This window comes from Lampetra fluviatilis, chromosome 31 (genome assembly GCF_964198595.1).
Source record: "Lampetra fluviatilis chromosome 31, kcLamFluv1.1, whole genome shotgun sequence".
Lineage (NCBI taxonomy): Eukaryota > Metazoa > Chordata > Hyperoartia > Petromyzontiformes > Petromyzontidae > Lampetra > Lampetra fluviatilis.
The window spans coordinates 8,999,977-9,025,064 of NC_136305.1; the positions used below are offsets into that span (position 1 = coordinate 8,999,977).

The 25,088-nt window shown below is 47.0% G+C and overlaps 1 protein-coding gene across 3 annotated transcripts in view; it reads right to left on the reverse strand.

Annotated features, from left to right (window-relative positions):
• LOC144943522 (uncharacterized) overlaps positions 1 to 25,088 on the reverse strand; it is a 139,367-nt gene that overhangs the window by 11,020 nt on the left and 103,259 nt on the right. For 2 of the 3 annotated variants that reach the window (XM_078871049.1, XM_078871048.1), the window contains exons 12-17: positions 18,988 to 19,115; positions 18,389 to 18,539; positions 14,503 to 14,614; positions 11,877 to 11,945; positions 7,225 to 7,381; positions 1,242 to 1,289 (exon numbers count right to left, since the gene is read on the reverse strand). In XM_078871049.1, the coding sequence (XP_078727175.1) occupies positions 1,242 to 1,289; positions 7,225 to 7,381; positions 11,877 to 11,945; positions 14,503 to 14,614; positions 18,389 to 18,539; positions 18,988 to 19,115 (665 nt within the window). The remainder of the gene's footprint in view (positions 1 to 1,241; positions 1,290 to 7,224; positions 7,382 to 11,876; positions 11,946 to 14,502; positions 14,615 to 18,388; positions 18,540 to 18,987; positions 19,116 to 25,088) is intronic. The other variant, XM_078871050.1, reaches the window with a different exon arrangement.

Consider the following 25,088-nt stretch of genomic DNA (forward strand, 5'->3'; position numbering starts at 1 on the left):
GGTGTTTTTTTCCAAAGAGTGTAGTGTGGCCATAACCACATCTCCCCTCTGCCGATGTTTACACCATCCATGAACGCGATTAAGGCAGAGTTGACCGAGGTGAGATCCGTGGACAAGTTGAGATGTCACTCGCCGACGATGCTATCCGTGGCCAAGAACCGAACTACGATTTGCCGGGTTCAGAGTACAGTGCGAACCACTGTGCGTGTTCCTCAACATGACACATCACATACAGAGAGACAAATGCACACCCACATGCAACCAATGGGGGCCCCACAGAGCATTCATTTCACCAGATTCACCGACTACACATGGACACGAACAAACAGCTCACATACATTCGCACAATCCGCTGAAGAACGGAAAGTTATCCGATTCACAACGGACATTGTATAACATCATCAAACAGATTTTCCCCAGCACCAGCACAGAAAGTGACATATCTGTCACTGTAAGCACCGTGAATTCTGTGTCGTTAGAGCAAGGCAAAATATGCAGCATTAGACGTGAACAATATTCGACATGCATTTGGCAAATGGATAGAAAGACGTTAATCAAAAACGAGTTTTTGCATGCACGACCGCATCAGTCATCGTGAGGGTTACAAAGGTGTTTCTCAAGTTCCTTAGGCTCGTGTGGTAAACATCGCACCAAATCGCAGGAATGTGTCACACCTATGGCCGGATAATGGGACAACCGCATATTGGTGCACTGTGCCATCGTTATGCCAGTTATTCCTCGTCTCGTCCAAAGCCAATTTACCCTTTGCGCGTCTGGAAAAATGACAGTCTCATAAGTGGATTCATTATGAAACGTTCGTAGTTAATTTTAATTTCCGAATCAAGGAAGCGGACATTTCTCAACAGCTGAATGTCGCACGTGAACAAACTCCATCAGCAACATGTAATTCTGGTCCTTCCCATGCGCTTTCACAGCCCGTGTTATTTGGCAATATCCGAATGTAATTTTTTTTGAAGAGTGCATTTATTTTCACTAAAATCTGAGTCCCAACTAGGGATCTGCTCTGGATTGCAATGCACAAGGGAACGTCCTCAAATACACGATGAAATTACGCCCCTATTTATTTACAAAACGGCGAACGCTCAGGAATTCACACACTCATGCGCCGGAGCCGCTCGATTCACTTGGCAGGAGCTCGGGGGCTACGTGGGTCAGTCAGCCCCCTGGGAGATCGGAACAGCTTAGGTGAGAGCAGTGAGGAAGGAAAGCGAGAGGCGTACCGTCTCCAGCGAGGTTCGGCTGAAAACAGAGGGCCAGGAGAGAGTGGCCTGGGAGAGGTGAGGACACAGAAGGCTGGTTAGTAACAGACAGAACTCTTTACGGATCTCGGATGCGTGTTCGGGTCGTTAGGGCGTTTTCCTCCACGCGCTGGGATGCTACAGAGCACAACTGTGAAACGTACGCCGGGAGTAGAAATCTTTCACCGTCGAGCACATTCACAGCAATGTCACGCAGAGCCACTGGGTGGCGCTTACACACCTGATACAGCGAAAAGATCTTTAAGATCAGCGTTATGGAGCTGGACAGCATCAGGAGCAATGTAAACCAGTTTGCATTAGCAATACATTTGGTAGACTAAACCAGATTTTATCACAAAACTTTGAAGAACGAGACGGTGAAAGAACGTAACAGAAATATCGAAATGGTGGCAGAGCACAAATCAGACGATGTCCCTAGAAGCTTGGACATTTTATTTTGCACATGGCTAACCGTACATTCAGTCTAGCCATGGAAATCATTCCACAGTACATTTGATGAAGCCAAATGAAAATATTAATATATCCCTTTATTTATCTAGAAAAGCCTAAGTCTTAGAAAAAATAATTTTCAGCAGAATCCTAGAGCAGGATGTTTGGTCAAATCCTTTTATGATTATTGTATTAGGAATGGTGTACCCAGAGGAAACCCACGCATACTAGAGGATCGATTTTTCTAACGCATGTTTCTAATGTGGTGGAAAAAACCGGAAGACCCGGAGAAAAATCCACGCGACCACGGGGAGAACATGCAAACTCCAAAAATACAGCTGGCGACAGGGTCAGGCTCAAACTCATGACCTCCTGCATACCTGGCGAGGTAGTAAACATCTCGCCACTGTGGCACTGGGCTCATACCGCACTGGGGACACACTGAACATGCAGGACGTTTCCACTCCTTACAGAATCATCGGACACGGCAGTAAGGGGAACTGGAAGAGCCCCCCGGCACTTCAGGCCTGCCCTGGGTTTGTTGGTGGTGCCCTGGCTGCCCCAGCCGTGCCTGGGCTCCGTTGGTTCTCGGCTCCCTTTGTCATCCCCGAGACCCATTGACATTGGCGCTCCGGTTACTCCGTCCCCCTGGACTTAGCATCCTTGTTGGAGGCCTGGGATACAGCGTCGCTCTTTCTTCTCTCTCCCATGAGTCTGGGCCCCAACCACCCCCATTGCACCTTCTTACCGCATATATACAGCATAAAGCCTCTTGAGATGCCGTTGAATTTAGATGCTATGTAAATTGAAATAGTTGTAATTGTTGAGTGCTCTGCCCTCACCTACAGGTGCCAGATGACCTCCAAGTCTTACGAAACCAAATCACACATTGCTGTCCAATCGGGAGAAGGGTTTCTCATTTTGGGCCTCTTTGGTTAAAGCTGGTTAAAACAAGTTTTTGTAACAACATAATACATATCTGAGCCAATGCACAGATGTTTAAAAAAAACATCTTGAAAAACTTTTACACAGTAGATAAATGTTAGTGAATATAAAACGAATTTGCACGTGTACAAAAGCAGCGCGAATCGATAATCCTCCTCGGGCAGCAGGGGTGTGGATTAAGGGCTACTATTGTATAGCACAAGACGGACAAAGCTTATTTACGTCTGCAGTCTGCAGCGCGGGCCACATGTTGGCAGGCGAGCGACGGGAAGGGCCCGGGGCGCTCCTTCCGCCTTGTGCCGCGCCTCTCGCAGTCTGCGGCATGTCAAGTGCCGGACGCCCCTCCTCAGGACAGCCCTCACGGGATTCCGCAAATGTTTCCCGGCTGAACGCAGTACGCGGCCTCCATTTATGGCGAACGTGGCTTCAGCGACAAAAACGGGCGCACCCTGCCGGGAGCTCGCTCGACGCGACGCAGCTTCACGGCCTATTCAATCACGGCGGTGTTTACGCGCCATCTCCGAGCAATGTCCACTTCATCTCCTCGGTGGACGTTGCCCGGTCGCCGGTGCGTTCGGGAGCAACCCGTAAAGATGCTGACGACAAAGCCACAGCCCCAAATTCCCTTGCTTTGACATCGGTGGTTCGCGTGTCGATTGTTACGATGGATTCACACGTGGGCTGGCTTCGTTTAGGGCGCTGGAGCCCAACACGGCCCATATCCCTGGAAGCTCCGCTCGGTAGCTGCACGCGTTCGGCTGGCGGGCGGGCGTGCAAGGGTCAGCGTTGTGGCCAGCATAACAAATGCATCGTGGCCGAAGGCGTCTGGGGGTAGGGGGCACGTGCACGGCAAATCCACACGCGAGGTGGTGCTGCAGTCCGAGCCATCTCGCTGCACAGCACACGATACTGTATATACCGGAGTTGAATGGTATCGCGGTCACGCGCCGTGTTGCATAATTCCTACTTTGTTATTTTGGAAGCTGTGCTTTGTTTATCGATTGCAGTTCCATTAAGGCACATGGCCGATATCAGGCTATGCAAGATGTACAGATGTGGAGGATAAATTTCGTAACAGTATTTTTTCTGGTGGATATTGCGTGTATTTAAATGACATGTACACGCACTCATCTAACCAAAACAAAACCTACAGACCTGCTTTTGAGTGGTTTAAAATACAGAACACGGAAAACTCACCATCTACCCACTCTCAGGGTAAAATTTCACCAAGCACATCACAAATTACTCAATTGGGATTACACATAGCAGCAATCATCGCCCCTCCTGGCAGATCCCTTCCCCAGGTCATTCTTGAAAATTAGACTAATCCTGGTCTCTTGGGTTCTCGCCTGGATCAACTAAATAAACCTGAAACCCGACACTTGAGAATATTGGCCGAATCTTATGCGTGGAGGTGTACGCGCACACAAGGACACCTTGGTGTCTTTGTACAGCGCTTGCTGGCCGACCCTCGCAAGGTGTTGCCCGCCAGTTGGTTGGCTCCCTGCCAGCTCAATCATCTTACCGCATAATTCCACTCTTCTCACTCTTTCCTCTTGCTTCCCCCTTTCCTGCTTTAAACTTACAACCAGGTTATTCTCGGAGATCCATCCCCCTACAATGAACACATCTTCCCCTTGTATCATCCTGCTCCTGTGTTTCTGTGTTCGCTTTGATGAAAAATATGAACGTAGTGTTAAGTAAAATGGCACGTGGTTAACGCGACTGCTGGGCAAGAGGCCCCATTGGTTCCTTGAGTGGCGTGATTTTCTCCGCTGTGGTTCCGGCCGATATGGATATTTATTTAGTCACGATGCGCTCATCCGGCCTCGCCCTTTTGGAAATTGATGTCGATGTTTTGAATGAGCGCTGCCGTGATTTGTTCCTCTGAACCAGTGCACGGGATATTAACTTCGAGAAAAGGTCACCGCATGAATAAAATAACAGGAGATAAAATGTAGCTTGGATTATGTAATTTAGACACGTGGCGGAACACACTCGGCACACTGAGTAAATCTATTTTACAATTATAGAAATAATAGGGAAAACACAAGGGAACGATATGAGAAGGGTATAAAGCTTTATCTGCAGGTGTCAATTATGGCCCGCCACCCCAGATAGGGTATATTGTTGGACGAGATCTTGCCACTCTATGTGAAACTAGTATGAGTAAATGTGTTCCCATTCCACTAAGAAATTGTATTTACCTTTACGTATACAGCACCTTCAAAAGCAATCTCATTTGGATGCTTCATAAATGCATATTGTGTACAATCATATAATAAATGACGTAGCAATGCATCGAATCAACAGTAAATATCGACTCTCAAGCCTGGGATACACGCATAAAGCTGCATGCGTAAGAATCAATGTTTTTTGTTTCGTATACGGTGCATGCAGCAGGTTCATTTCACACCTGCAGACACAAGCGTCCGCTACATTCCACACAATTTAAAACAATGATAATTATAATAATAATTTATTGAATCGAGCTGTGGTCATAAATAGCAACGATTCATAACATTGTCAGCGGAGCGAATCATTGCACCACCGATAAATTCGACCGTGATTACGTTATCAAATAAACACTCCGCTGCATTCAGTGGCTTCACTCAAATTCCCAGCGATACCATCGTCGGGGGCTCCTTGACAGTTAACGTGAATCTTATTGACATCCCTTACACCAAGTAGATAATTTATTTTTTGTTTGCCGTAAAAGGTGAAAATGTTTTGCTGCCATGTCAAATACGAGCGTAGCGCCGCTCTTGGAGAGACCCAGAGACGCACGCACGTAAACGCACCGGTAGTTTACACTCCAGCAAAGCTCAAAAATGAGACACAGCTGGCATCCACAATGGCAGAGGGCAGCACCACCCCCCTGCCATCCTGTCGGCTCCGCTGCAGGAAATGCCAGCGCAGTGTTGCAGTGACCTCTGCCCCCTGCTGCAGTAAACAAGCCCTGCTGATTAAACCTGCCCGCCAGAGCCACGATTAAAAAGAAACCTCCAAGCGGTCGCCCGTGGAAATTGGTCCAATGCAAAACTGTCTGTCTCTGAACTAGAGACAAATAAATCAGCATTCCCTATCAGCTGACAGGTCAGTCACTATGGCACTGCATCGTCAGCACCACATTGGACCCACTCACCCACTCCAGAATTGAAAAGTTGACATTTTATGTTAGATATAAATTTTCTAAACGAATCTCTAGAACGTTAAAATTGTCATTTCATAAGAGCTACAGGGGCCTTGCTGCTGAGTCTAAATGGGATGAATTCCCTCAGGAACAAAACCTCGCCAAGAGTGTGGACGCACTGTTTTTTCTAGGCACGTAAAAAAAATTCAATTGAGATCGATTGCTCAGGGCACGACACATGCATTCAACTGTGAATACGAGAAATTATTATTTTCTAAATGTATGTTTATTCCACCGCTATGTATTATTTTTTCATTTTATTACAATAAAAATATAACATCTATTTCGTGAACTGAATCATGATCCTGAACAAAGACATCTCAGTGAATCCTAGAGGAACTAAATATAGGATTACCGATGTTGAATTTAAATAGGAGCAAAGATCACAAATAAAGTGTTGCACTACAAATACAGAGTATTACTTTTTGCTATACTTGCTTACCCAGAAAAGCCTCACTGCGTCTCAAGAAACTATTTTAAGGAGGGCCCTGCCAAGTTTTCACAGTAGGGGGGATTGTTTTTTGAGAAATCTCAATTGAGTAATGTGATGTTTGGTCAATACCAGATGCACTGTTTTTTGTTGTTGTTGCTTGGGCTGAAACCGAAGAACACGGAGGACACCACCCATGCAGAACAGGGGGAGAACATACACACTCCACACAGAAAGCAGTCAGACCCCGGAATCGAACCCAGGTGCTTCTTTCTCTGAGGCAAGTGTTACCAATGCACCACCCTGCTGGCAAAAATTGGTGATAAGGACAACAGCATCAAACCATGTAAGATATTTCTAGCAGCAAAAGAAGATAGTGCTGAGGAGAGTCATCTGAAATATGTACGGTCCATTATAATTAACTATGGGTAGCAACTAAATTAATAAATCTTTGAGGCGTTTTTGAGCTGTGTCGCATGTTGTTCGGCATGATGTCCGACGTTTCGATACGACTTGAACATCCTATGAAGCTCCCAGCATATTGAGCGAAAAGTCAGACATCATGCCGAAAAATTCGCAGTACAAACTAAACACATTGGACATAACTGCTAAAACCTACATAGCAAGTAGCCATAGATAATTGTTATACCTCTTATCGTTTTCCATACTCAACGACAAAGATCCCCCTATAGCCCAAACAGACTTAGGGAAAATTCTGTTAAGCGAGCGCCTATGAAGGCCGGCATGGCACACAGGGTGGCCAGCACCATGCTCGGCCGCCTTTGTCTCCCCAGTGGCAACGTTTACACACCGCACAAGGTTCTCATTTGAGGCCGAGTCGAGCTAGGGGAGGCCCAGTACCGGTTCAGACAACTGTCACTGGTGTTGTTGGCCGTGAGCAGGAAATCGGACCCACGCGTCCGTTCCTACAAGTGCTGGGTACCTACCCTGGCACGGCGCTTCTCGGGGCTGGCGTTCACGGAGCCCGGCTCGGCGGAGCTGGTGGAAGAGAAAGAGCCCTTGCGAGTGAAGAGGAAGGGCATGCAAGACGAAGAGGCCATGTCTGGCCCCACAGCCACACCGCCATCCGCGTCCCCTCCATCTCTGGGGATGCAAAGAACACCGATTCCCCATTTAGCGAGCGCCGAGTAAGACAGCCGTGGCACATACGAGGCGGCGGTGTGGCCAACGACAGGCATATCGTACTACCCTTATAGTTTTAAAAGATTTGTTTTATCGAGCGGTTCTGTGCTCTTTTCGTTTCAAATCTTGTCAGTTTTATTCTGAGTGTGCTATCGGCATTTCCAACAGATGAAAAATCCATTCAGATCTCTTGCAGAGCCGTGCGAGTGACCCTATGAGCTACGAGAACAGTCCATGGAAACGGGGAGCTGGAGTTTAGCCAATTAAGCACAGAACCAAATTTCATGTGGAGGTTATGGGTGCAGCGGTGGCGAGATGTTAACTACTTTGCCTAGTGTACATAGGAGGTCGTGGGTTCGATCCCAATCCTGACGCCTGCATATTTTGAGTTTGCATGTCTAACTCCCTGTAGTTCTGCGGATCTTTCTCCAGGTCCTCCGGGTTTTCCCTCTGCATTTAGCCATTTCATTGAGCGATCATTTTATGGCCAAGTTATTTCTGAAATAGAGATCTATAGCTCTGCGGGCCTGACCTGGTAAAATAAAAATAGCTTAGTGTTTAGTTTTTATCCATTGACGAATGGGCTTATACCATCGACTGCACTTGCAAACTTAATCAAATGCATTCAAATCCAGGATCTCAGCAGTGTCAGCCGAGACGACAGAGCCACCCGGGCTACCGCTTAAGACTGCCTTTCTCTAAAAACCACTGCCAGTGTTGACACACACAGTACTCAATTTGGGTTGAGCAGACCTAGGGGAGGCCCAGGTCACGTGCGTGCAGAGTAGGCTGGGCTAACATTTGTTTTGTCCGTTGGCTTTGCTGTGGTTTTGCATGAAATGCGATAACAACCCAGACACAGTGCAATCATTGATATTATGCAATAGGGTTTATTTAAACCCAATAGGAGACCCACTGCAAATAGATAGTGCTTCTCTTTGTCAATGGGAGACTTTGTAAAAAAAAAAATACAAATGTAGTGAGACGGGCACAACATTGGTGCAATAGCAAGCATGCATTGCGCAGTGAATACATGCCATCCAATGAAACGAAAACTACTTCCAACTCTGTAAACCTACGAGCCTCTAATTGGGAATGTTTACAACCCTGGCAAGGAGTATTAATAGGTAATAAGGTGGCGATGGGGCTCAGTGATTGATCGCACAGGGAATACAAAACCACAATAGGAATCGCGGGGAATGTTGCTCTTTCCCGCGGCTTATTACAGTGGTGCCTTTTAAGTTTTTAGGGTTGTGCAGCGATTTGGAGGAGCAAGTCGGTGTGATTGATATATTTTAGTCAGTGTTACACTGTATAATGGTTACGAAGTAAAGTGTAGGGCAGTTTTTTTTAATCTGCGTGGGTAAAAGCGACTTTCCAAATCGAATGCCACGCCTCGAACAATAGTGTTAAATTCATCTGTGGCCATCTGTCTTCAATTACGTTCTCTTACGAATTTTATTTCCCTACGCACGGACTTTACATATATTACAGTTTTCCCTCGTTACTCTCAAGGGATGCGTTCCGGAGATGCTTGTGAATAGCAAATTTCGCGGATAATGATATTGGCCTACGAATATCGTATGCGCAACGTTAGCAGATGCTTCTAAAGCTTCAAAAAGTTATTTTTCTCTCTATCTCTCTCATCTCTTCTCTTTCGTCATTTTAGCTCATCACTTTCTCACGTCACATTCTCTCTCATCACTTTATCTTTCATCACATTTTCTCTCCTCACTTTATCTCATCACTAACTTTCTCTCTCTCTCTCTCTCGAGATGCAGTCGTGTCGAGTTCCAGATGCGATTCGCGGATAGCTAAGATCGCGAATAGCAAGTTCATGAATAACGAGGTAACACTGTACACGCATAACAGTGCATATTTTTGCCTCGCAAATTAATTCCCTGGTGAGCTTTCCACGTCGTATTTTGAGATGAGGAAAAGCTCCCCTTCTGAACCCTCACAGTGAGCATTGTGCCAAATTGTTGGAGAATGGCTCTGAAAGATGGTGTTATAGAACTACTTCTGAATTAATGACATGCCAATTTGTTACTAGTACAGCAAATCCAGAGCATTTACAATCTGATTTGTGGAAAAACAGGGGGATATCTCCACAAATCTGGCTGTCTGCCTGATGATGCACGTTGTAATTACCGGCGAAACATCGTACTCAGATTGAAAAATTATGTGGATTTGCTCTCCAACACACCGGTGTGCTGTACTAGTAATGAATTGGTATGTTCTGTTTACGTGACAAACCTTACTAATTAGCTGTGTCGGGTGGTGGCGGATTTATATTTACACAATCTAATAAAAAAAAACTATATATAGGATATTGGTCGCGAAAGCCTACGTGCTATACTTCTGAATTCCCTTCAAAGGGGCCTCTTTGTCTACACTGGCAGTACACATTATATATACCCCTGCGAAGTGCGTTTGCTGCCAGTCAATCAAATGAAACATTTTAGAATTGTCAGAGCTGGAAATCAGCTGGATTAGGTGAACAGCCAAGTTTGTGCACAGTCATTGGCGACCAGGCTAAGATCATGAACTCATTACACTTGAAAACATGGTTTAATCATGGGTGGCTGAAACCCAGATTTAAACCCAGTGTCTCAGTGTTGCCGACTCAGTGCTCTGTCATTGTTCAGGCCCCATGAGCCACCTGGCCACCTCCACTCATTGTATTTTAATAATCCAAAAAACTTTTTTGCAATCTACACTGCTTAGATTTGAGACTTTTTGCAAAGATGGTTAGCAAAATGAAGACATCAATTAACTTGTAATAAGCATCACCGTTGCAATTTGGGCTTCCAAATGAAAGCTTCAACAAGACGCATTTACAAATGAGGCCATTTCATTAATTTATTTGCCTACTTTCGTCTGCAAATGCCACCAGAGCTAATCGTGTAATTCCAACTGGTGGTTAAATGTCACCCGTGTGAATGTCGCGATTCAGAGCGAGTGCCAATAACTGCACGTGCACGGGCTGAACCATGGTCACCCAGTCAGTGCGCCGCGCTACGAACCCGGTGACATCAACGGTGGTTATCTGAACCGGTCCTTAGCCAGTCCTCGGTCAATCCGAACCTAAATGACAAGCTATGCATGCATGGTATCAATGACAATATCGGTGACGATTGGACCCATGCTTGGCATTCCGGTGCGAAGCTATCCCGATTTGTGAGATACAGGCGACTGGGCACGTGTCCTGGTCACACCACCCCTTCGTGAGCCGCGCAGGTCTTAACAAAGACGAAGCTCTCTCATATAGCCTCTAACAAGGCAAGTACTGTTAGCGAGCACCTATGAAGGTCGGCACGGCACACGAGCGGGTGGGTGGCCAACACCACGCTCAGCCGCCTTTGTCTCCCTCGTGGCGATGTTTACACACCGCACCAGGTACAGGTGACACCCGACTTACGATGACTCGACTTGCTTTTGTGACCTTTCTCATAGTCAGTAAACCCCCCCCCCCAACACAGTAACGACCAAAACTCGTATCTACGACCGCCTAACGACTGCTACCGACGCCGCGTCGATTGGCGACGAGTCTGCGTGCGCAGACTCTTAGTGTAGTGTATAGTACAGGGGTCGGCAACCTACGGCTCCGGAGCCGCATGCGGCTCTTTACGGGCTGCTTCTTGACGATGAGTACGTATGTACTCAGATGCATTGCGGCTCTTGAAATACTGAATTTTGTACCGAATTGGAAAGAAATGGCTCTTCTTGTTATTTTGGTTGCCGACCCCTGGTATAGTAGCATAGTGTATAGTAGTGTATAGTAGTTTATGGTAGTGTAGTGTATAGTAGTGTATAGTAGTGGTGTACAGGCGACATGTTATGCTCAGACTCGTCGCCTGATGGCGCTGCTTTGCTCTTATGCCGTATGGGTATGTACAGTATAGCCCGACAGAGTCTCGTTAGCAACGCTCTTCACTTTTTATTAACATTTTGAAGAATTGTCGCCTTCCGCTATGTCTGAGAAGAGGAAATGTGATGCACATGAAGAAATTTCAAATGTGTTCGCTTTTATTTAATGTTTGTAAAAGTTATGTTAAGGTACAATAAATGTTTGTTAGGGTTACTTTCATGTATTTTCTGGGTCCATTTTGGTATTTGAATGGTATGTAATGGGTTTCCAGGAACGGAACCCCAATTTATAACGTCGCGCCTATGGGGAATGAGGGTTCGACTTGAGACCGTCCAGGAACCAATTAAGTCGTAGGTGCGGGGGTTGCCTGTACTCAATTTGAGGCTAAGTCGACCTAGAGGAGGCCCAGGACCGGTTCAGATAATCGTCGCTGGTGTAGGCCGTGAGCGGGCTTAACAGGCACTCGCTAATAGCACTTGCGCCAACGGTTCGTACTTATATCTGCGAGATCTTAGTTATTATACATACGTAGATGCAGCATGTCTGTGTTGAAGGCAACTGGGTCTGCGAGCCACTGCGACTCACCTGGGCAGCGTGGACGCTCGCTGGTCCTTCTCAGACTTCCTCCCTCGGCCCGATCGGCGCAGCGAGGCCCTGCGCGGGAGAGAACACACGGCCATCAGTCACCGTGCGGGAGAGACGACAAGGCCTCCCCATCTCATCATCATCGTCGTCGCCATGCTCGTTAGGTTGTTGCCGGCAATAAAATATCCCTGTTGGTATGCATACTGCTGCTGCTGCATCACAACACCGGTGTCCGAAGCGATTCCCGGTAGTTACGATTATACCTATAACTCCAATCCATAAAAAAGAACTCGCCTCGCAGATAAGCAGGCGGCGATAACGACCTCCCGTCACTGTAACTCACGTGAATGACCTATTCTGAAACTGCTTTGCTCTGGTCCCAAGGTGGTCACACAAGGTATGTGGCAAATATTAAGCGAGCCTCCAGGGCCTTCCTGCTGAAAAAATGGAATGACCTCGGGAAGCGCGAGGCACATGGGGGTCTAATGATGCGGAGCCGGAGCGCCGCACCACATCGATTTGATTGCATAATAATTATGCAATGAGAATAAAAGAAAGTCACTTCCACCAGCACTGAGAGCTGCGGTGTAAAACATGAAATGGAACACCGAGTTGAACGAAACAGGAAGCGTGATGGAATATGCGGCTACTGCATGTGGCTTCTATTGATTAGAATTTACCAGGTCTTGTTAACCATGATGTTACGTACAAGTGCGTAGGATTTCATAGTTGTGCTGGATTTCTTTCTGATGTATTTTCAGGCTTGTTGGCGCGTTTTGTTCGGTATGATACCTGACGTCTCGCTGAAGATGCTCCCAGCGTGTGAAACTAATGAAAAGCTACGATATTACGTCCCAAGGGAAAAAAAAAACTTTCGCGATCATTCAATGAGAAATGTACAAAAGTAAAAGCCAACATAACAGGTGTAAATTGGCAACATTGTAAAAAAAACGAAGCCTGCATACATGAAATATTTTTCCGACGACAGTTACGCACAGCTGCGGTGCCTTGCCGGGGCGGTTCCATGACAAAATCCCAAAACTCCCGAATGCCGGCGATCGGCCGCCCCACTGCCACGCTGGAACACCCGATCCCTTACTTGACCGCATTCGTCGCGGTGCAGGGAACCGGTGTTCGGTGATTGGCTATTAATAACCGGCATCCTTAGGCAAAGGGTCAGAGCGGCCGTGCTGATAAAAAAACACACATCAGGCCCAGTTGACTCGGCTTATTCATCGACCTTGCTGTTTCCCTCCGCGAAGGGTTCGCCACTCACGGTTAACCTTGGCGCTGTTCTTGCGAACAAAGCAGCCTCGTTGTTCTGCCCCTTGCCGTCCCGAGGGAGCGCAATCGGGGAGCGAGCATCGACCAATCAAACGGGGGCCACATCAAAGGGCACTTTGCTGAAGGCGGATGCCGGCGGTGGCTCCGGGGGTTAAACTCGCCCCGCATTGTCACACAGACGCCAGCGGACACTTGGGGACGTGACGTGTTATTTGGGCGCACACATTGGAAATCACTGCAATTTCAAAATGTATTGTGGAGGAAAAGTACAGCTTAAACGTAGCACGCTTTTGCTCCACTGTTGGGGTGCAATTTGTATGCCAATATTTAGAAGGCTACAATAGTACACTTACACTGTTGTGTCTAAAGTGGCCTGTTACTTTTACCGTGCATTTTTTCCCCCCAGTGTTCACAATGTGGGATTCAGGGACATGGTAAGAGTTTTTATTTGTGTTGTTCGGCCGTTGTGTTGATTTGCAAACGGCATTTTTGCTCAACACAAGTGGCTGTCAACCTATCACTTTTCTCACCTAACATTTTTCTGGCAGGCACGTCATGTTTGAAATCAGTAGAAAAGCAGCATTCGGTTTTCCTGTCTTTTTATTTAACAAAAATAAAGATTACGTGTCCTGAATATGTCAGACCCTCTATTATTAGGTTACAATTTTATTACATCTGCTCCAGGCAATCTATACTGTTTTAAAACGAATTATCTGTCTCGAAACCTTGATAATCCATCTTCCTTTACCTATCTATATATACATACAGTATATATAAATTAGATATGGATATATAAATTATATCTATCCAAGAATGCAATGTCTTTTTACATTACAAGCAATTGATTTTACATTCTGCTGCTAATTTAAATGTATTATTCTTGAATATTTTTTTACTCTAACATTACATATAGGATGGGGAAAATATTGAGAAAACAATCTTTGCACGTTAAAAACAAATGTGTTCATAGGTCAATGGTAAGTTATTGTGAATTCATTTACATCGCATGTAAGAGACAGCATAATACAAAGTGTCGTCAGAAAATCCATGCTTCCTCTGAATAATTATCTCGTTTAGGGAATGTTCGCGAAGCTAATATCTCTCAATGGAATTTGTCGTCTAAAACCTCGTGTGTTTGATGCAGTATTTAAAATAGTTTAAAAGCTAAAGTGAATCAGATTTATTCAGGGCTAAATCTCTCACTGAATACTTCCCGGGCCAATGGCAGAAAGGAGTAAGGTGGTACGGGGACTAGTAGACACAGCCAGTGAGAGGTACGTTGGACGTGGTGTGCTGGGTTTGCTGACCCTGATACGAGTGTTTTCTGGCTGCGGTCACGAACCCAATGTCGAGGAACTTGAGCCGGGATTTGCTGGTGGGCGTGTCCTCGGGTCCTTCTCCCGGGCTGGAGAAGCCAGCATCCTTGTCCTCGTCTCCGGTACGAGCATCCGACGCTGGGGGGGAAAAAAAACAAAAGCAGAATGAATCAAAATGTGTATTTATACTGGAGGAATCCGATGAGCTACAAAGCTCTTTTTCGCAGATGTCCAAAGCGCCAGAAGACTGCCCCCGTCTCCATGACCCGGCAAAACGCCAGGGCCTGTACTACAGCTGACAGGCTATTTACAAAACCTACCCACCAACCTAGTATCCCACAATTATCCTTCAACTCACCTGCACTAATTATGGGTGTGCCATAGTGAGGCCAAATCCAGTGAGACAGAGCGACGGAGGAAGGTTAATCAGCCATGTAGCCCCCCCCCGCCTCTCATCATTAAGCTCCTATTCCTTGGTGGCTACGAAGCCTTAACAAAATAAGAGTGGAGCACAGGCTAAGGAAGGTGGGGGTGGGGGGTGTAGTGAGCACATTAGATTCCCCTTTAAAAGGACAACAACCCTGTCCAATCACTCGCGCATTATGGAATTAACGAGGAAGCCGTCTCCACAAATCCAAGGTCTCATTATTCCTGGCACAGCAGGAGATCCCACCATGCGACGCCGATTAAGGATACACACGGCAGGAGTTTCGGGCTCATTGGCTTGCCGGTGTTGGCTCTCACACCGTCCGTGCTATTGTCAAGCAACGTCACAGCCAGAAGTGGACAACAAAATACAGAGCACTCGGGCAGCTTTACAAAACAGTAACATTTTGTAAAAAGGGAAACGCTGCCCCCTGTTTACTCTGCAGCATACAATAAACAACGTGGCACTTCGATTTACAAACTCGTTTCAACATTTATTGCTTCTAAAAAAAAGATCCGAGACAGCTCTTGTATTACCTGTCGACTCCGCTTCACTAAGCCTGAACTTACGACGTGTTTTTTTTTTGTCCGTACAATTTTTTATCTTTCCAAAGGAATGCTGGTTCAGATTTACTCCCTTTGAGAATTGATTCCTGGCAGTCCCAAACTCGGCAGTGCCACAGCGTGTGTGCGTGTTTACTTGCGAGCAGGGTACCACCTCGCAATGCCAGGGACACATGCCCGTGCCGCTGCGACAAAAGCATCGGAAACAAAGGACGCATTTTTAAATTACTTCCGAGTAACCGCTTTCATTCTGCGGAGAGTGAAGATGCGCAGCGGTTTTTTTTCCCATGGGGGTTTAATTGCTCGGCGGTTTCGCGTGCAGCAACTGGGGCGCATGATGCTCGCAAAGTCCCCCAAGCTCGCGCATTTACTTTGTTCGTCATCAAAACGGCTGAGCATTTTAAATGAAGGTACATTTTTAAAAGATGCATCTCCTGAGACATCTGGTGTGGATGCATTTATTTATTTACATTCCGGTTGACGACACTTTGTTTGTTCACTATAGAGGGCAATGATTTTATTTGCGAATTCCAATTGAGTACCTTTCCGGAATTTATTTTTTAATTGGTAAATTTGGACCACGAATCCGGCACGCAATGGCCCGCTCTTGCGAACCACGTTACACAACACCGCAGCAGCAACAATCAGGGGGCCGGGTGGCTGGATTCGAATAGAAAACCTCTGCAACCAACCGTGAATGCTCTACCGCTAGGCCATGTCGCCATAACCAGGCTGCTTTTTACTCAGGTATTGATTATTTAGGGTCGTGGCCTGTCTGTAGCTGCCACCACTGTACTTACATTCCAAGTTGTTTTAATCGGTAAGCCTGTATTCCTGATTACCCTAATTACATGCCGATTGTGTATTGTGGCTGAAATCTGGGGGGATGAGACCTATCGAATATTAATCCCATTATACAGGGTGGTCCAGATGTATTATATTTGACCCCTAACACTGTTTACCTCTGCATATTCATTTCGGTTTTAAATAAACCTTACAAAAAAAAAAGATTCAATTTTAGAGAATTAAATTGGGGTCACAAGACATCTGGACCACCCTGTACATATCAGTGAACTGGTGTGACTGTGCAAATATGCCAAAGTTTTTGTCTAGCAAGTGCAGGGAACTTTTACAGCAACTCATGCGCAGCATTTCCCACTTTATTTTCCTGCTCTTATCCCTTTGTTTCCCTCTCTCCGATTGGCACTAAAGCAGTGCAATATCATTTCATAGCTGTGAAAGTCACGAGAGAAAGATACAACTTTGCAGGTGATTGAAGATTGAATGCAATGCTACATTCCATAATTAATAATATTAATAAAATGTTGCAGGGAAAACCCACTGAGCGAGAGAGCTCTTTTTCAAAATCGATTTGACCATTACAAATTATAGCTCAGTGGCTTATCACGTGGAAATTTATATCAGCCAAATATTCTATATGCGGGTTTATAAATGTGTTGAGGAAAATCCAGAGGACCTGGAGCAAAATCTACGCGACCACGGGGAGAACAGGCATCAGGATCGGGGTCAAACCCATGACCTCCTGTGTACCAAGCGAGGCAGTTATACATCTCGCCACCGCGGCACCTATTCTATACTTGCAGAGTAAGAAAAAGAACTATCCGATTCTTTGTATGACATGCAATTAAAATTTCAACTGATTGGCCTTTTAGAGGCAAAGAGCGTGAAAAATTGACAACATGTACGGAATGTAAATGCCACGTTGAACATAATTACCACGAAACAGGTCGTGGCACTCGGCCTAACTGAGGTTCTGACTCAGGTTGTGCTTCACGTACAGGGGACCCGGCTTCGAGCCGTCCTGATGACCCAACACCAATGTGACCTGCCATCTTCCGCTCCCACTCTACCCGTTTCCGTCTCTATGGGATAGAGTGTCACCCCCCTCGTGCGAGTAGGTTTTCTCCGAGTGCTCCGGTTTCCTCCCACACGTAGACACCCGTCGATTGAACGACAAAGCCTAGATGTGTATAGAGGACCGCAGAGCTTGGGAAAAAAAATTGGCGCCGGCTCGCTGCGAGGCTGAACTCTCCCGCTCGTCTGTTGCTTTCCTCTTGCCTCCGAGTCGTACCTGCTCTCTTCGAGAGTGAGCGAACGCTGTTCTGCGCGTTGCTCATCGATATTATTATGGATGCCATCCGTGCGTGTGCACGTGATAATACGGGTGTTTTCGTTTGACCAACTGCTCTGCGATCGTTATCACGCTCTTGCTCATGGTCTTGCAACGCGTCTGTGGTTTGCGCGTGCGTGTGTGTGTATGTATTTGTTTTTCAATATTGGACACTGTAGGGGTGACTCATGGTTCGTTTGAGGCAGCTGCTCACAACGATAAGTAGAGTGCCGGGCAGCCTAAACACGTCAAGAACCCATAACACCTGGGTCTGTTCCATGATACGTTAATGAGCCGTCGTCACTTTACATGGCCTCCAAGTCCACTTAGCCTAGCGCAAGCACTCTAGGGATGTCACCGTCACTTAGTGGCGAACGGTTATTGTTGCTGATAATTGTTTTTTTACCCTTTTATCTGGCAACAAAACTGACACCTTTTTTTTACAAGGAGTCATGTTTGCATTGCCCACAATACCTGCGGTCGAAATGCAAACAAAAAAGAACTCTGATAATGTATGCACTGTCCTTGAAATTGATTGGTCCACAACGCAAGCAGCCGTCCTCAGGTGAAGAATGGAACACCACCAAGCTTGGAGCCTATATTTAAGCTGGGTTGGAGGGGGGGAGGTGAGAAGAAGCTCTTCGTTGTGGCCGAAACGTCGTGAGAATTATTTTATTATGTTTTATTTTTATTATTTTATTGTTTTCCTTCTACGTGACTTTACCGAAAGAACCAAGAAGATGAATCCCTGCAGTCACGAAAGCTTTAAATCGAAATTTAGTTTATAGTACCTGGGCTGACGGGCGAGGCCAGGGAGGTGGACTTGGCCGCCTCGATGGGCGTCTCCGTGGGCTGGCTGGGCGACGACGTCTCGGCCGCTCCCGGCACCACGGTCTGCGTGGCCGGGGAGGACGGCGTGGACTCCAGCTCTTCCTCCGCCACCTGACAACGTCGAGCGACTGGTCACCGTGCGCACGCCCGCACACGCCGCACGTGCTACACATGAACTGTGCGTCCGTGCGTCAGCGGCCCTCGAACGATGACAATGATCACGCCGCAGTGAAAACCGCAGTGGCTGGCGTGCGGCCCCTGGTGGGTTGTCTCGTATTCATCTCACGTCCCGCAATGCAGCCCGAAGCCTCAAGGACCCCACGATGATTGCTGTCGTGGTCATGGAGTGAAAGGCTTGAGGGCAGTTGAACGAGAAAGGTCAGTGCCTTAAGCGCGACTCTTTTCGAAGCACGCAGAATTTCACGGAAGAGACTAACGAGCGAAGATGTCGAGAGACCACCGTGTGAACGCATCGATAAAAACCGAGCGAACTTTCACGAGCCGCACACACGTAAGTGACGCCAAGCGAGGCGAACGACCGGAGTGCGACGGCACGGACCTCGCTGTCAGTCTTGCGGAGTTTCCCGCGTGAGGGTTTCTGCCGCTTGGCTTTGACGATGAGCTGCGCGCGGGCTTTGTGAGCGCTGGTGTCGAGCCTCTCTGTGAGCGGCACCACGGCTGAGAAGTCTGCACGCCGCACAAAAAACAAAGCGCGCGGGCGACGGCACGGGTCAAGGGCCAACGTCTGGAGCCCATGCGGCCACGTACGGAGCTTTAACGAGACGAAACCTGGATCACCGTCCTCATGTCCCACGCCGTGAATGCGACCCAGGCGGGCGCGAGCCCTGCTCGCTGCACCACGATGAGCATTGATTGACGCTACGGTGGGCGGTTGCCCAAGAACATATGTTCTTTGTTTAACTTGGGCAAACGACCCATAATTCACGCTATATATTTTTATGTGGCCCAATGGGAGGGCAACGTGTTGTGCAAAGTTAATTACATTTTGTAATTTATTTCTGGAATTAACATACACACGCCTACTGCCGGTTACATATTCAAAACATACCACTGGCTGTCAATGACCATTAATTCAAGATAAAACAGGATTTTCTAAATCTGTGAGCTACTATAATTATTTCCATAATAACCTCCTTTATACTTCATTGACATTTTGAAAGCTATTATTACACTTAGAGTACAAATTAATTAATTATTCCAGCCAAACTCAATCTACTCATGAATTAAGGACTCCCCATGCCATGTCGGTCATGGGCAGAGGGGTGGGGCAACCATACTTCACCATGCTGGTTAGTGTGGGTTTGGTGAAATTATAGGAAAGCAGGACCAGTTGTGATATCCCTTTGCCACTGATGATAGCCGTGGCCAGGAATTGAACTCGGGTCGTTTGCTTCATAGCACAGTGTGCGAACCACTGCATTTGCACATGTATGTGTGTAAGTTGATCGGAGGTGTGGGAAACATGAACATAAGTAGAAATTGATTGGGAAGAGTTATTGTGACATTGAACACATCTGATCTCTGGCCTATTCAACGTGGAAATTCTCGTGAGCACAAGCATAACACTACCAGAAAAACAGACAGCAATTCACGCTTTATAGGCAATGAAAATGTGAGGCTTCTGCCAGATTCATTTAGCAAAGAGGCCCAATCTGATTAACAGACAGACACCCCTTCAAGGAACAAAATGCTTTCACCGGTTTTTCTTTTTGTAAACCACTGCATATTTATTTGTGGTTCTAATAGATTATTGGATGGGACGTTTATTGACTTTCAATTAGGCCTCCGGCTCGCAGCTCGGCCGTCTGGAGACATCCGAGACGCGCCTTTGCCGCAATCCCACGGTGCCCAGAAAAATAACGTGCCGTGGTGAGTTCACGTTAATTACAATCGGGAATTAATAACCTGGGATTCTTTTTCGTCTCACGATACACATGCACCGAATATAACGTTACGGTTGAAACAATGGGAACATTTTAATGCATCTGTGTAAAACATGGGATCGTTTTTGGCAGTAGCAAAGTATGAAAAAATAAGATTAGATTTTTACCCTTCCTGGCAATAAAACAGGTGTTAAGAGGTTTTTAACCACCAAATAGAAACCTTTTGCAAGGAATCATGTCTGCATTAACCATACGTACTTGTGGTGCAAACAGACAACATGCTCTAATAATTATATATGCATCGTCTTTGAAACGAATTGGTCTACACCAGAGACAGCCTTCTTTAGGGCCTAGTCTCACCAACCACACAACAAGTACGTGTGGTTATTGCAGGCATGATTCCTTGCAAAAGGTTTAAATTGGGAGTTTGGATAATCTTAACACAACTGTTTTATTGCCAGAAAACGTCAAACTATTCTTATTCTTTCATACGTATGTGTGTATGTTGAACGTAGCCAACCGTGCTAATTTGGAGGCACGGGGGGGAAGAACAACAAACTAAACACGAAAATAAATTATAAAGATATGACGTTTAAATTTAGATGTAAAAAGTGCTTAAATAAACCCCCTGTCTTAACACCCCCCCCTCCTCTCTCCGCATGGCTAGGTCACAAGTTAGTCGATATGCAGGTCCTGTGTGGTGGGATAAAGCGTGGGTACTTGCACCTCTTCCGAGATGTCTGTCGAGCATTGAAGAGTCGGACAAAGTACTCTCTGTAGAGGGACTCTCTAGAACTCCCTCGAATGGAGGCTTCTCCCCTGTACTGGAGCGTGGTGGCGAAGTAGTGAAACGCTTCAATAGCCCCCCTCTTTTCACCAGTGCTTTGACTCTCATCAGCCACCCGCTATTGCCACCTCTGGTAACAATTAGTGTCATCATTTAATCATCCAGGAAAGACTCACAGGGTCTCAAGAAACCTCTTTCTAAATATGGCTGCATTGGGCCGTTTGACCATGTGCTTTTTAATCTAGTTGGAGGAAAGGAAAAGTAATCAAAGTACCCACAGAAAACCCACTGTGCACGAACGAGGGGCGAGAGCATGCACATCTCTGCCCAAACAGGGTCAACGAACCCACGAGAGTTTGGGAGTTTCACAAAATCTGTATGACCCACCAACCACACACCATTCTCAAGCATTGGACTGCAGACGCTCGCAATCAGGCGGCGCGCTAATGCTGGCTCCGAAGAAGCCCATAAAGTACAGGTCGGGCTCGGAACCAGCACCCCTCCGGCCCACTCGGCGGCATCCGTTCACAACTTGCCATCCGTCACGGTTCCTTTCCGTTTACTGGAATCTCATTCAGCCAACGCTGGCCTCTGGTGCCAGCTGTTGGCAGGGGAGGCAGGGCTGGGAGGTGCATAGCAAGACAGGGGCAGACGTACGCGGGGGAGGAGGAGGGGGGGTGTTGCACACTACGTACGTACAGTACTCTATGTATGCACGCATCTGCAGTTCCTCGCATACTTGGAATTCTGCTGTTCCAATGTCAACTGTTTATGCGCACAGCACCGCAAAATGAAAACCGCCAAACGCAAGAGGGCAGGAATTGGTGGGACTCCGTCCTCGTCTCGGCCCGAATTGATTCCCAAGGCGTCTGTGTCGAATTTAACCACGACGAGCGTGACACGTGCCCACACAAAACGCCCCACCCTTGTCCAACACCGCTGTGGAGGCCCCGTTGCCAACTCCTTCGGGCGCAAAGTCACAAAACGAATCTGCAAGAAGCCACTGGTTGTCACCCAACAGACCTAAATTTGTCAAAAATATCACGGGAGAATTTACTAAAGATGAAACTGACAAAACTGATACCTTGATAGAGACCTGGAATGACTCCTAAATCCACATAATGTCCTTGTCCCACCCCTTCCCCGCGACTTCCCCTGCCTCAGAGTTCAACAATGCCTGGCGGGTGGGGGACTCCATTCTGTTCATTTCCTGCTTCATCCGAGGTCAATCACCGTCAGCCGCATTGCACTAAACGTAAATGTTGTGGGTTTACTCTCCAACACATCGGTGTGCTGAACCAATAACGAATTGCCACGTTTTGTTCACGTGGCAAACCTTACCGATTGGCCGCGTCGGGTGGCGGCGGGTTTTAACGACACATTTATATTCACGCGATCCTAAACCGAAACACACCTCTATCATGGATGTTATTTTCGTGTCGTGACGACGGCTGTAATAAAGGGAGGACAATCTAGCGATGGCGCTGACAGCACCGGCATTAATCACTTTATCCGCGCAAGGCAGAGTCGACAGACCTTGCGCAGCGGAAACGAGCGTCGCCCGATGCCCGTTTTTCCCGTTGAAAACTGGGCGACAACGCTGTGGACGTTGCACAAAGTGGAACGTGTGCTTGTTATTTTACCGGTGGGGCAATGGGCTGTCAACAGCCCACTGTCCAGGGGTTGTATGCTTTGGCCAGACCTACAGCAACAATGTTCTGTGAAACTACTCCTGTCCTATTTAATGGCAGATCCTATTGTCAGTGTTAATGCACAAAGATTACGCCTTTTATGCGGATGGTAATGCACGGATAAACGTGAATAGGATGCATCGGCCACTAATTTTGGGTCACCCCCCTTATCCGCATGAAAGCTCGGATAATGGGATGAAATCAGTGCACCTGGGAGGCCGTTTCAGCTGAATAGGAAGAATTGGTGCGGTCAAAATTACTTTAGTTCGGCTTGATAAGGGTGTGCAGACAATTACTAATGTACAGTGCGAATTTTTTTTAACGTATATACATACAATGCGGATAATACGTTTACAAATAAGATGGTTTCTACTATTAAACATAACTTCCCATCCACTGCATCAACCCGAGTGAGTGTTCGCCCTCGGGATGAGATCCTGGAAACGCTCCGAAACACTGTACATGGACGGATGTGCAGTGCCCTCCTCCCCCTCCTCCTCCCCCCTCACCTCCTCCTCCGCCCCCCACTCCCTCCTCTTTCACCTAGGCACTGCATCAATGCATGGCAGAGGCGCTCTCTGCGAGAAGCCCTCGCGGAGCGGAACGCTTCGAATTAAATCGCGGCACGCGCGAGCAGCCGCCTCGGCCCCCAGCGTGCGCGATCGTGCAGGTGCTCGGAGATTCATTCGTTTGCACGCCGTGCCCCGGCACTCTCGCGCGTTCTCTAGCGGAGGAGGCCCTTCCACCGCCAATGGCGCGGGCAAAGTGACTGCAGGGCTGCGCCTTTACTTTTCACCTGCTTTGCTGCCCTACCACGTTGTGCCCCTGGTTGGTAGTTGGCACGCCACTACGCCGAGTCTGGCAACCTGAGATCAATTCCTGGTCAAGGTTAACATCAGTGGCGAGTGATATCCGAGCCTCTCTCCTTCACCAACCTGTAGTGACCAGCACAGGGAAGAATGATCAAACAATCCCCACGACTGACATGGCAGGGTGAGGCTTTTATCCGGCAGTGAATTATTGTATTATTTATCTCTTCGGAAGGATAAGTCTTTCATCGGACCGCTGCGTTGCCTCCGCACAGGTTTTGCTCCCGTATTTGTAGGCAGCAGTCAACTTCGTTGAGTAATTGACCAAACATTGGTAATTTACTAATTTTTGTGGATTCCTCTGACTCCTTTAAATTTAAAGCGTCCACCCCCATATCCTGCATCCCGAAAGCGAGCAACCCCCAATATGCCACTCCAAGCGTGATGTGGCTGACGATGCCGATGACATAGCGAAGCCCTGCCCATCACCTTTCATCCAGCAGCATAACGTGGGAACAGAGGTGAGAATATTTGTTTTCCAACTACTACCGTCTTAAACCATTTCTCCCCGTGTGCCCCCGTGTCTCTCCCCAGGTGTTCCAGTGTCTCTCCCTGTGTCTCCCAACACCTCCGATTAGCACGGTTGGCTACGTACGGTGCGAAACAAGTACAACATGCATACATACGTGCGATTACTCGAACGATCGAAGTGATAGTCAGCAGAGTAATGGATGCCTTAGGTAACCGGATGTCCCAGCTCAAGTGGCAAGCATTGCAGGTGGCCACAGAGCCTGCGGGTCTGTGTCTGTGGCCTCCGAGGGTTCGAGCTGGAGAATGAGGACAACTCCTGAAGGCCCTCACGCAGCCCTGCACCGTGCATGGGTTCTGGTTTTCTTGGGAAAATATATTTACTGGGAACTAGATTTATTTTTGGAATGATCTAGCGCACAACCAAGTAAGGTATGTTATCTGTACGGAATGTTTACAGTTCCCGCGACAGTTTACTTACTTTCGGAGAAGTTAAATCTACACATGTACACACTCGAGATTGCAGCCAGAAAGATCCGAGTGCAAAACTCTTAAGAAACACCCACAGCAACGGAACATTATCCTCAATTACTACAGGCCACCATGATGTCAACATCATTTAGATTAATGCAACAAGCGTGATTAAGTCAAGGATGACTACACCATATAAAAAAATGGAGTAGCAAGTCTGCATGTAATGAATTCTGTTCTTAAAAACGTATGAGCACCATGCACTTCAATAATACAAAGCGTTTTATGCTTGACAATTGGTTTATTTTTGGTTAGATCGTGTGGGTAAAATGTAACTGACGTTAGACCCACACAACTAAACTAATTATGCGTCGTCATAAAGTGTACAAAGTTGAGAAGCTGTTGCATTGTACTGTAAATATAACCTATCCGTAGCAATGCAAACTTCCAGCAGCAAAACGTCATCCATT